Source organism: Cebus imitator, unplaced genomic scaffold (genome assembly GCF_001604975.1).
Source record: "Cebus imitator isolate Cc_AM_T3 unplaced genomic scaffold, Cebus_imitator-1.0 Scaffold77, whole genome shotgun sequence".
In the NCBI taxonomy this organism is placed as follows: Eukaryota; Metazoa; Chordata; class Mammalia; order Primates; family Cebidae; genus Cebus; species Cebus imitator.
The window spans coordinates 3,727,668-3,740,601 of record NW_016107392.1 but is presented as its reverse complement, the minus strand read 5'-3'; the positions used below and the strand labels follow the sequence as shown (position 1 = coordinate 3,740,601).

At 50.9% G+C, this 12,934-nt stretch overlaps 1 protein-coding gene and 1 long non-coding RNA gene across 4 annotated transcripts in view; one reads left to right on the top strand and one right to left on the bottom strand.

Moving 5' to 3' along the window:
- The window catches only part of LOC119471873, a 13,123-nt gene extending 5,251 nt beyond the window's left edge, over positions 1 to 7,872 (top strand). For 2 of the 3 annotated variants that reach the window (XR_005200967.1, XR_005200966.1), the window contains exon 4: positions 6,393 to 7,872. This is a non-coding gene — a long non-coding RNA (uncharacterized LOC119471873). Of the gene's footprint in view, positions 1 to 1,998; positions 2,966 to 6,392 lie in introns of those variants that run through there. The other variant, XR_005200968.1, reaches the window with a different exon arrangement.
- Positions 1 to 12,934, bottom strand: part of PLXNA4 (plexin A4) — a 457,741-nt gene that overhangs the window by 49,679 nt on the left and 395,128 nt on the right. Inside the window, exons 16-21 of the mRNA XM_017532531.2 lie at positions 11,975 to 12,139; positions 8,798 to 8,891; positions 8,087 to 8,326; positions 7,292 to 7,438; positions 6,377 to 6,611; positions 1,245 to 1,387 (exon numbers count right to left, since the gene is read on the bottom strand). Of these exons, the coding sequence (XP_017388020.1) occupies positions 1,245 to 1,387; positions 6,377 to 6,611; positions 7,292 to 7,438; positions 8,087 to 8,326; positions 8,798 to 8,891; positions 11,975 to 12,139 (1,024 nt within the window). The remainder of the gene's footprint in view (positions 1 to 1,244; positions 1,388 to 6,376; positions 6,612 to 7,291; positions 7,439 to 8,086; positions 8,327 to 8,797; positions 8,892 to 11,974; positions 12,140 to 12,934) is intronic.

Below are 12,934 nucleotides of genomic sequence, written 5' to 3'. Positions count from 1 at the left end.
CACTATAGAAACACACACACACACACACACACACTTCATGCAACAAGCAAGTATGGCGAAATGTGTGTGCCACAAATGGCCCTCTGGACTTCTCGCATTTGCTGCAGAGGTGCACAGCCCACTACATTCCCTTGGAGAGCCCGCTTAGACATTCCCTCAGGTGTCGGTACCTGCAAACCCAAGCAACTCCCTCGTGATTGGTCTGCTTTTATTTTATGAACACTGTAAATCTTGGAATGAACCTTAGTTTGCATTGTTGCTTTGGCTGTAGATTTTTGATCCATCCAGAGCTCTAAGGCAGGTCACTGACATAGCTCCCCTGAAGGCAAGCACACAGGCCTGTTGTAGGGAGTAAAGACGCTGAAGTCTAAATGCCTGTGCTCAAATCTTCCTTCTGCCCCCACCAGCTGTGAGGCCGCAGGCAGCCACTGAATTCTGGCCCCTTAGTTTCGTAGCCTGTATAATGGGTTTACTTACTTCAGAGGCTTCTTGGGAGGTGAAAGGAATGAATGCCTGCAAAGTGCTTAAACTGTGCTAAGATGTTCCTAACAGTCAACTAATAGTGAGTATTCCTTAGGATTACTATTTTGTCCTGGTCTTTTCTCATTTATATTTTTCACTTTCCTCGGGTATTTATCTCTATAAGTCATTCGAAAGCCCTTTCAGAGCAAAGTGTAGTATGAATAGACACCTAAGCCAGATACCATGCTGGACGGTAAATGGGATAAAGTGTTCAGAAGATGAGGTCCCTGCTGGAGAGAGGGTTATGATTTCTCACTCACATTCCCGCCCTCTTCCCGACACATCATTTACCTTTTCCAATTAAGCACTAAGTGGCAAATCCCTTATATATTGAGTACCAACTTCGTGAGTCAAATCCCCTGCTTCATGGACCCTTAACCGAAGGTCCCTGAGCTTCCCCAATGTATTTGCCATGCTTCTTGTTTCTGCGTGTATGTAGGTTTTTTTCTGGGGAGAGGGTCATCAACTACTTCCGTTCAATTCTGAAAGGGCTTCATGGCCCTCTAAAACCCAAAGCCCTACTCACACCTCTGCTCCGAGGTTCCCTGGCATGGCCCCGCCTCTTTCAGAGGGATGGGCTGGTGCCGATAAGCTGGGGGACCTTGGGCAGGTTGTGTACCCTCCCTGGCCTTAGCTTTCTCACCTCCGAAAGAGGGGGCTGGACTTGAAGATCGCCAACACACTCCCCGTCTCTAATGCCAGGATGGGGTACTGCTTCTTACCTCAAGGTCCCGGAGGACAGGGTGGTCTTCAATTCCTGGGAACAGCACCCGCATGGTATAGGTTCTGTAGTCCAGGAAGGGAATCCCGGCTCCATCCAGGTCACTGGTCAGCTCATGGATGTCCGTCTGCAGCTCGGCAAAGGCTGGCATGAAGAGAAGCCTGTGAGATGGCTGGATGGGGAGGCCCCAGGAGTCACCTCCATTTCAGAATGCTGAGAACCCAAGCCCCTAGGAGACATGAGCAGTGGGCCGTGATGGGCAGGAATAACTGGAGAGGCTATGTTTACACAGCAGGGATTGGGATGAATGGCATTAGCATGGGAGGAAGATGTAGTGCAAGAAACCTTGTCTTGGGGCTAAAACCTTTCCAAGGTGTGGGTGGTGGGGGGTGGTGGGCGAGGCTGTCCACAGGTCTGTGCTGCTGCTAGGCTAGGACAGACTCTCCGTATGAAGATGAAGGGCTTTGGTTTCCAAAATATGCTGGGGAGGGGGATGTAGAGGGGATAGGTAAGAGAAGGAGGAGAGGCCATGAGGAAGAGTCCATTCCTGATGCTGTGTTTGGTAATAAATTTCCTTATAAGATGTTAAGAACAACTCCTGAAAAAGAAAAACAAGTTTAAAGATGCAGGTCTGGACCATACAGCTCATCAGAGCCATCAAACCTCCAAATGGGGCAGAGACGGAGGCTCAGACACACTAATAGAGTCCTTCTGTATAAATAGGCAGGGTATTTCTTTGTCCTTCCTTCCTCAAGGTGATGCTACTTGATGGTGAATTATGACCTGCATGTGGGTGTTGCTGTATGTGGTGGCAGCTTGGGTCTCCAGATGAACAGAGTGGTAAGACCTCTTAGGCAAGTCCAGCATGCAGTGCGGCCTGGAGTTGTTACATAGCTCCAAACCTATCACCCTGTTCTGTCCTGGGCACATCCTCCCCCAGGGCCACCCTCTGCCACGGGGCTACTCAGGGATGAGGCGCCAAGCCCTTCCCTGCTCCACCTTTCTCTTTGCTGTGTGCACACCCATGTATGTGTGCATGTGTGCACACGGACTACCAGGACAGATTAACACATGCTGGCAAAGAAGAACAGCCAGTGGGCACTGACTACTAAAATATATTTTTCTATTTACATAATCCCAAACATAGGGGGGAAATATTTTGTGAACTCAGAAGGGACGAACGAGCTCAATGTGGCTCTAGAGCCTCAAAAAGCAAGCCCAGCGCCCAGTGAGCTGTGATGACCACAGGAACACAACACAGGAACCCTAGGAACTGTCGACAGGGACCCCAGTCCTGCTCTTCCTCATGTGTTGGGTGGAGTTCCACCCTGCAAAACAGACTTCAGGCCCTCAGATTTAGCCTTTCTGTGCCCGGAGAATACCAAGACTGCTCGTTTCAGAGAGCCAAAGGGATGTCACCTGGAGAGGCCTCTGCAGCCTCTCCTGCTGCTCGTCTCTCCCTGCAGCCCTGCACATCTGCGCTGGCCACACAGACACACGGGTTCCTGTTATGTAGACTGACATCAATAGTAGCGAACCCAACTGCATCCAAGTGGAGCCTGCACCAGTGTGTGTGTGTTTTTGGCATGTGCTGTCACCAAAAGCCCTGGGGAACACTCATCATGTATGTCCTGAGTAAGGAAACACAAGTGCGCATGCTTATAGAAGAGTGGGAATATGTGCATGAGCATGGGTGTGGGTGCATGAGCACTATTCTGAGTGTGTGAGCATGTCAGGGAGTGTGTGTGAGTGTGTATGACCAGGTGTGAGCATGTCAGGGAGTGTGAGTGTGTATGACCGTGTGTGAGCATGTCAGGGCGTGTGTGTGTGTATGAGCATGTCAGGGAGTGTGTGTGAGCATGTCAGGGAGTGTGTGAGAGTGTGTGAGTATGACCGTGTGTGAGCATGTCAGGGAGTGTGTGTATCCCCGTGTATGAGCATGTCAGGGAGTGTGTATGACCGTGTGTGAGCATGTCAGGGAGTGTGTGTGTGTATGACAGTGTGGGAGCATGTCAGGGAGTGTGTGTATGACTGTGTGTGAGCATGTCAGGGAATGTGTGTGTGTATGACAGTGTGTGAGCATGTCAGGGAGTGTGTCTATGCCTGTGTATGAGCATGTCAGGGAGTGTGTGAGCATGTCAGGGAGTGTGTGAGCATGTCAGGGAGTGTGTGTATGACCATGTGTGAGCATGTCAGGGAATATGTGTGTGTCTATGCCTGTGTATGGGCATGTCAGGGAGTGTGTGAGTATGACTGTGTGTGAGCATGTCAGGGAGTGTGTCTATGCCCATGTACGAGCATGTATGAATGTGTGTGAGTGTGTCAGGGAGTGTGTGTATGACCATGTGTGAGCATGTGAGGCAGTGTGTGTATGACTGTGTGTGATCATGTCAGAAAGTGTATGACAGTGTGTGAGCATGAGTGTGTGTGTATATACGACTGTGTGTGAGCATGTGTGCATGAGTGTACGTCAGTAAATGTGTAGACGTGTGAGTGTGCATGTCAGTGAGTGTGTATGCATGTGTGAATGTGAGTGCGTGGGGCTGTGAATGAATGTATGTCAATTAGTGTGTATGTGTATGAATGTGAGTGCCTGCGTGTGGGTCTGTGTATGTATATGTGAGTGCAGGAGTGCATGTGTGTGTATGCATGTCAGTGTGAGTGCATGTGTGTGTGTTGGTGTGTATGCAAGTATGAATGTGAGTGCATGAGTGTGAATGTATGTCAGTGTGTATGCATGTGTGAGTGCATGAGTCTGTGTGATGCACATGTGAATATGAGTGCGTGGGCATGTCAGTGTGTGCATGTGGGTTGAGTGCATGAGTGTATGGTGTTCACACACATGTGCATGTGAGCGCATGTGTGTGTATGCATGAGTGTAAGTGTATTTGTAAGTGTATGTGTGTGAATGTGAGCATGGGTATGTGAGTGCCTGAGTGTATGTCAGTGAGTATGTGAATGCATGAGTGTGTGAGCATGTCAGTGTGTGTGGGCATGTATGTGTGAGTGCACGAGTGAGTGTATTGAGTGTGCATGCATGTGTGCCTGTGAGTATATGTGTGAGTGTGAGTTCATGAGTATATATCAGTGACCGTGTTGTATGAGAGTGTGTGAGTGTGAGCATGTCAGTGAGTGTATGTGGGGATTTGTGGTAATGTGTGTAAACATACGGGTATGTTTATATATATCAAAAGCTCAGGCCCAAGAAAGGCCCAGCTGGGTGTCTTCTGAGTTTGTGTGAAGCATGTCCTGGCTGGCTGGGAAGCCTTCAAGGAGACCTTTTGGCTTGGCCCAGTGCAGCTGGCTCTGGGCACCCTGCAAAGTGCTTCTGTGGCTAGTCTGACAAGTCCTTTGCTGTAAGACCCCCTCTTCCTACATGCACAGCATAGCTTGCCCCTAAAGTCTGAAGCCAAGGCTCCCTCCTGGGGCCTCAGCTGATAATCTTGGGCGGAAGCACCCCTTGGCTGCCCCCTCCCAGCTGGGGTGCTTGGCCCACAGGGAGGAGAAGGAGGGGGTTGGCTTTTTATCGTCTGCAGCTTTCCTTTAAGTCACCAAGCACCTCCAACATTTAAAGCTGCGTGCCTGCCACACATAAAAGAGATTCTAATCACTACACCTAATTAGAGGAAAGAGTACATTGCGGAGAAAAAAATTAAGCAGCATAAATATAATAAAAGGCAGTAATTAACAGTCCCACAAGGCGGATGCTGTGTTGACAGCTGAAGGATGTAGAGAGGGATGGAATGGATCCACTTCCCCATCAAAAAGAGCTGTGGCTACCCTGGTGGGAATCGGTGTGATGTGAGAGCTCCAGGTATGGGGCCGGATTTACTCCATGTATAAATCTACAGCAAAGAACCGGCTCAGATCCTCCCAGGGTGAGTCACAAAATGATATCCTGGGGGTTACAAGAGTCTGACTCCTAAATTTCCTTCTTGGATTTTGTGTAGCTGATTTCACTTTATGGTGGTGTTTGTAATTTTTTTTTAATCGAAGCTGTGAGACACCCTTCCTTCTAAATCACAGATTAGCCCTACAACTTTACCTTCCTACTCAAGGAAGAAAGCTGAAGATTGCTGAAATGTGTCATGTTAAGACACCCCCAGGTCTCCCCTTGACAGTGCTGCAAAACATGCTCAGCCAGGATTCCAGGTCTGGAGGCTACTCTAGTGAGGTGGAGAATGATCCTAATCTGACACCTTCAAGGAGAAGGTGAGGCGGCCTTGGTCTCTCTGGTGTTGCCAGGGTGGGGCCTGCCTGGGTATGGGTGTGGTCTGGGACATAGGCATAGGGACTATAGAGTGAGAGGCTTTACGGGTAGGATGCACAGCCTCCAGCCCCGCTCACAGCTGCCCGGCCTGCTTGCTTAGAAACGAAACAGCTACACATACATATACACACATACACACATACACACACACACACACACACAGCCTCCAGTACTGCCTACAGCTGCCTGGCCTGCTTGCTTGTATATGAAACAAACACACACAGATACATAGATGAACACACACACACGCGCACACGCACACACACAGCCTCCCGCAATGCCTGGCCTGCTTGCTTATAAATGAAACACATACACATACATATACACACATAAACACACACACACACACACACACACACACACACACAGCCTCCAGTACTGCCTACAGCTGCCTGGCCTGCTTGCTTGTATATGAAACATAAATACGCACATACACAGATATGTACGAAACATATATACACACACGCATGCACACAGAAACACATAGCCTCCAGCACTGACCACTGCTGTCTGGCCTGCTTGCTTGTGTAAGAAACAAATACACACACATACATAGATGAACGTGCACACACACACGCACACACACACGCACTCACACACACAGACACACACAGCCCCCAGCAATGACCGCTGCTGCCTGACCTGCTTGCTTGTATGTGAAACATATATACACACACAATGTGCACACACACATACACACACGCATACACACACACACACACACCTCCAGCACTGCCCACTGCTGCCCAGTCTGCTTGCTTGTATATGAAACATATACCTACATATGCACAGATGCACACGTGCACACACACACCCACATGTGCGCACACACACATGGCCTCCAGCACAGGGCCTCTCAGTACCTTCCTTGCACTCCAGGGCCACGCGGGATTCCAGGTTGTCCATCTGCATCTGCAACCGCTTCAGGGTGAGGTCACTTTCGCGGGACTTGCGTTTATAGGCGATGAGCACAGCCACGATGAAGATGATGAGGAGGCCGCCGGCCACCGCGATGCTGACGATGGCAGGCAGGCTGAGCGGGCTGTCAGGCGCGATATACACCATTCCCGGGGAGTATTCCATGCCACCAACACGGGCCTGGGGCACATAGGGCAAGAGGGAGCTGGGTGTGAGGACACAGAAGCTTTGGCAACAGTCCCAAGTCACCCATGAATTGGTGACCAGGGCAGGATGAGGGAAAGGAGAGACCAATCACTGGTGTTGAAATAGACAAGAGTGCATGAGGGGCTGGAAGTGGACAGGCACAGCTCAACAGAGCTCACCGCTACCTGGAAAAACCCCACTTCCTCTTATTCAGGAGCGAGTTTTGTCATCTTCATAAGGAAACAGCACACAACTGGGACCTAAACACAGTCTGCCACCAATGACTGGTTCCCCTAAGATTTATATACCCATTGTAAGGGTGAGGACAGCTGAGGCACAGAACATGATATTCAGATATCACGGACTTCCTGGGCCAGCAAGGGCTTATTCTTGAAGGCTTTCTTGGTTGTGGCAGGTGATTTAGCAACTGCTTAATGCTGTTTTGCATTTTCCTTATTGCTGCACCAGCCAGCATGGAAAGAATGGCAATACAGAAGGGAGAAGCTCAAAAGTGGACATGAAGAAGGAACTTGGGGTGCGGGGTAGCTAAAGGGAAGCTCTTGGTGGGCCAGAATCCCCTCCTGGAAATCACTGGTGGCTGAGATGGAGCTGGACCGCTCACATCCGTACCCCTCCTGCCCGCTCCAACCAGGATGGGGTTCTGCCAGGCTCACCATCACTTTGTGCCTGCCAATGAGGTTGGGGGACTCGCAGAGCAGCTGCACATCCGACACGGTCACGGTGCACGGCTTCTCCCCAACCAGCACGGTGTAGTTCAGCTTCACATTGCCCCCAGCCACGGGCGGGATCAGGTTCTTGCCCTGGACAGATGGGAAAGCCTCAGTTCCCACCCCAGAGAGAGGACCACAGCTACCAGCTGGCTCTCACGTCCTCCCACCTGGAGATCCCATCCTGCTGGTGAGCTGGTGAAGAAGCCACCTTTGGCAATAAGTACAAAAAAAAAAAAATTTGTGGTACGTATACTACCATTAACTCTTCCTCCAAGTGGGTAATCAATAATCAAAGCACTCCTTTCAGCTTATCCCAAATGCAGCCTAAGAACCCTTCTCAATGCAGTGTTGGAGTCAGTCACTACCAATGGATTCGAATTGTCATGAGTTTTAGTTAACTGTGACCCATGTTCCAAAGGAAGCCTGTGCTGTGGTTTGCACAAGGTTGCCTCAGAGGAAGCAGTGAGCCCCTGACCTTCCAGCACCTGGACTGTCAGAACAATAAAAGCCTGAGAGTCAAAGAGCCTCTTTGACTGGATCTGCCTGCCCTGGATAGAACCAGCCTGTAAAGAGAGTTTTCTTCCCAGTACAAACTCAGAACATGCATCACTCTCTGGGCTACACTGCAACCTCTGCAAGAGATGCCGGTTGATTAAAGTGGCAGGAGCCAGTGATTTGAATACCCCCTTCCATGCACCAGCCCCTCCCCCCACCTGCCACCCACCACCCTCACTCCACCTTTAGGATGATGGGTGTGCCAGGCTTGAGCTCCAGGATTCCTGAGGGTCCAAAGGCCTCAAACACTGGGTTGGGATAGTAGGTGAAGTTGGTCTTGTTGAGGATGAGCAGGGACTGGACGTTGTCCAGGATGAAGCCAAACTCCTCGGGCCTCTCAGTCAGGTCTGACTGGTGGTCAGGACCCAGAGCAAGGGCTGGCGCCTGGCAGGTCATCTCAGTCGCGTTCAGAACCTCACAGATCTGTGGGAGGAGCCACAAGGCGGAGTCTATGCAGTATCTCCACATACCCACAACCCCGGTGCGTGTACCGGGCCTCCCTGGATGCCAGCGGGATAGTATGGGGTTGACAAGAGGATTAGGGATGGGTCGGGACCACACAAGTGGGCTCTCAAGGAATAAGCTCTATAGCTTGCATTCAGCTCCAATTTTGTGGGTGTGGCAATGGCTAGGGTCAGAAGAGTGGAAGAATAAAGGTATAAAACCCCAGGTACCACAAAAGTAATCGCTCCTGCATGCCTATACCCCAAGAAGTAAAACTGCCCTTATGTCTGCTCCCCCATCCCACTATCCTAGTACTCAAGGGTGTCGCAGGCTGTGGATCATCAGTGCATGGGCAGGGAGTCACCTGAGTACTTGGGAAGCCCCACACCCTTTGGGGAAGCAACGTGTCACATGGGCAGCCTTCATGAGCCCTGCCAGCCTTGCACTTACGTTGATGTGCTCCTTCCCTCCATGCTTGGCACGGATCTGGGGGTTCTGTATGAGGTCCAGGTGAGTCCCCCATACGGCGATGGGTGTGTTTCCACTGAGCAGGAAGAAAGAAGGAGGCGTATAAATCGTTAAGTTCAAGAAGAGCAATGGCATTCCACAATGATGACTGACTTAGCTATATGACAATAAAGACAGTGATAACCAGGCAGCAGGGTAATGTTCACGGGGACAAGGATGACAAGCTGACTGCATAGTAATGAGGACGGCCTCTCAGCAGTCAAGGGGAGGACAGTGATCAGATGTCTGTGGCCATCCTTTGCTGAGTTCATTCAGAGCATGGACCCCCCATGGAGGCCCAGTCGGCAGCACAACCCCCTTGGCTCTCCAAGACCTCATCTGCACCAGCTGCTTCTCTGCAATCCCTTGGTGCCCCTTCCTCCATCCTTCCCCTGGTCCTTGCCAGTCTTGGGACTTTTTAAACATTAGCTTTGGCCTCATGAAAGCCTGGCTCCAGATTGTCCCCACCACACCCTCCGGGGGCTGAGCACAGTCTGTTTCCTCCAGGCAATCATTCTTCAAGTTACCATCTTGGAGGCTTCAGTCAGGCTGAGATCTGGGAAAGGTAGAGGACCCAGGAATGCAAATGTGAATGCAAATGCGAAATGCTCTGGGAATCAGGTATCCTGTACCCTGGGGTGGCACAGGACCGCTGACAGGGAGGGCTTAGGAGCTTCACCTTGTGTAGACTTTCAAAAGATACCTGGATACCATTGCCCATCCTTAGGGCAGCTGAGAAGTGGGCATAAAGGGGTGGGCAGTACTGTAGTGGACTGTGTCCTCCAGGGGGGCTACTCAAAGAAAAATGAGAAATAGCCTGATCCCCAATCAGAGGAGCATCTTTGAGAAGAATCCTGCTAACTCAAACAGACTTTAGCAAGTTAATTAGCTATAAGTTGATGAGTAAAGAATCCTTGACACACACACCCACATTCATTTCCACCCATCCATGCATCTGCCTGTCTTTACATTGCCAGTTGCTTCCCCCTCTCCTTGCTCACATGCGCTTGCGCACACACACACACACATACACACATACACACACACATTCACGCACACACAGAGGAAGATTCCTGTGAAACTCAGAGAGGCTCTTGCACACATGACAGTGCTGGAGATGATCTTCTGGGCTCTAGTCATCTTCCCAGTCCTCTCCATCATCAATTCAACACACATTTATCAAATGCTCACCATCGCTGTTCATGAGTAACCGAGGCTGCTTATAAGAGCAGAGCCTTACCCCCATCCTCAGGCTTTGTCAACTTAAACAAAAGCCCTGGAGCTGGCTGGCAGACTCAGACCATGTCTGTCTCCAACTTCCCTCCTAGTGGGAGCATAATGCAGGAACAGCACCTGAGTGCCAGGAAGGGTGACAACTCTACTTCCATGAGGATGGCACAGAGAAGAACTGAATGACACCAGGCTGTGAATTTCGCAGAAAGTTGCAAAGTTTGTTGACTAAGACACAAAGGGCTGCATCAACTTTCTGGGGACAAATCCCAGCATGGCTTTCTACAGGTGATTTTCTCCTCTCTGTGCCTTCTGGTCTTCATCTGCTTTAAGTTCATGGCTAAAGCTTAGAAGGTTTGAGCCTTGTAGAGTAACTGCTGAGGACGGCCAAATCTCATCTCAGCAGGCAAAGGCTGTCTTTCTTTCGGGTTTAAGGCAGGGGGTGGCAAACTCTTTCTGTAAAGGGCCAGATAGTAAATATTGTAGGCTTTACAGACCATATGGTCCCTGTCGCAGTTACTCAACTCTGCTGTTATAGTGAGAAAGCAGCTATAGACAATACATGTACGAATGAGCATGGCTGTGCGCCAATAAAACTTTATTTACAAAAGCAGGTGGCTAGCCAGATTCAGCCTACAGACTGGAGTTTGCTGATCCCTGGATTAAAAAAAGATTGTTCCCTGGACTGGACACACCCCTGCTCCCTCCCTCAGCCGGGGAAGCCTGCTTCTGCGTGTACTTCCTGCTCACTCCCCCAGACCCCTGAGAACTGAAGCAGGCAGTGAGAGGCCTGGACCCAGCAGGGGGCAGGGGGAGAGGCCGAGCCAGGCACTGCACTGTACATGTGCATCTCACTTTAGTCTCTCAGCTGCCTAGAGGGAGTGGACAGATGAGGGACTCTGGCCCCAGGGAGGCGAGATCACTGTTAATGTCACTGGGCTGGTGAGCCGTGGAGCTGGGCTGAGATCCTTCCCACACTGCCCTGACACAGTGATTTCCCAGTGACCTCTGTGAGCCTTGTTGTGGGGTCCCCTCTGTAGCATCGTCTCATTTCCATGTGCCATCCAGGGCCTGGAAAGGCAGACTCACGCCGTGTGCCTGCCCCTTCTCCCCTGATGGGAGACTTACCACCCCAGGGACCCTAGAGATACTAGGATTTCAAAATCCATGGGTGAATCACTGAATAGGCAGAGGCCCAGAAAGAGTACAAATTTTCCCAAGGTAAATGAACGTCCCCAAGTGCCTGCCCCAGGGCCTTTCTATACCAATATCCAATGCCTGGTCCCCTCCCTCAGGGACAGCTGTTCAGTGCATCTGGCTGGGCACTGAGAAACAGCAGGGAACAAGACCTCAACTCTACCCTTGAGGAGTTTACAGCAAAAGGGAGGAGAAATGTAAGCAGGCAGCCAGGAGCAGAGAGGTTGGGTGTCCAGATGGGGCCTTCAAGCTCAGGACACAGCTTCCCCCAATAGCAGACCAAGGAGTAGTCAGGCCTGATCTAACTCCTTCTCCCACAACCCTCAGCCTGAAGGTGGGACCAGAATTAGCACCTATGTTTATCAGAAGTGAGAAAAGTAGTCTGGCACCCCCAATGGTCACTGCAGCATGGGGACATGGCCTCTAGCACAGTGCCTGTCTTTAAACTAGAAAAGGTGGGCTCTTGCTATTCAGAGCTTGGCCTTCAGGCTGGGCTTGGCACAGAGGTGCTCTCAGTGGAAGGAGGGAACCATAGTAGTAGGAAGGTCTGATTTGGGGGTGTGTTTGGAACCAGTCCCAGCTCATCAGCCACCCAAGCAGGACTGGGCCCCCTGAAGTCTCCTTGGCTTTTGAGAGTCAGGGAAGGGAAACAGAGGTGCAGAAGCGTTAAGCTCTGCTTGGGCCAGCTCCTACCTAACAATGCTCCATTCTGGCTCAATCCTCAGGATGGTAGGGTCTTCCACGTACTGGAAAACGAGGTCCTGGTGGATCTTGGCCCTGTCCACCTGCACCGACACCTTCATCTCCAGCACCTCATCTGAGGACGTGGTGTTGCAGACAATGTAGGATGGAGATCGCCTGGAGGGCGGGAAGACAGAGCACTGGGCGCGTGGTGTTGAGGAGTACAGAGGTCCTGAGTCAGGGCCCTCCCACACCCCTCCCTGCATGTCAGGGTGCTCAGAGGCCATGGGTGGGTGCTCTCAGAGAGAAAGCTGGAGAGCCAGTGTCAAAGACTCTCTCCTTGGTCATACTTTAGACAGGTTCCTCTGAGCCCTCTTTTCAATCACGCCTCGTCTAGCCTGTCTAGCCCCGTCTTTAGCATGAATCCGGATAAATCTATTTGGGGAGAATCCTCCCGCACCTGATATCTGATCACCCTGGCCTGCCTTCAGCAAGAATCAAGTTAAGTTGGTTTAGCACGAACCTGCCTACTTTGATGTCACCTCTTAGTGATTTTCCATTCACTGAGCCCCTTATTCTGCTTGTTGGCTATAAACCCCCTGCTGTCTTTGCAGTATTTGGAGTTGAGCCCCATCTGTTTCCCCTGTTGCAGTAGTCTTGACACCAATTGCAATCCCGAGTCCCGAGAAAAGTCTTCCCTACCATTGTAACAAGTGTGAGAATAATTGTTTCCTTAACACTACCAATGCCAGGTCAGGCCGGGTCTGACTTGGGAATTGACATAGCCCTCAGCACAGCTCTCTCAGGAAGGAAACCTCTAGGGAACTTGAGGCCAGCTGAGGGAGCATCTCTAGCCGCATCACCTAGAGTCCTTCACTGGACTAGAGTCCTCCTGCCTTGCTCCTACCCCCTAGGCTCCAGTTCATGGCAGGTGTGCCTTCTGGGGCTGTGCAGTGCCACCAGGGGAGGCAA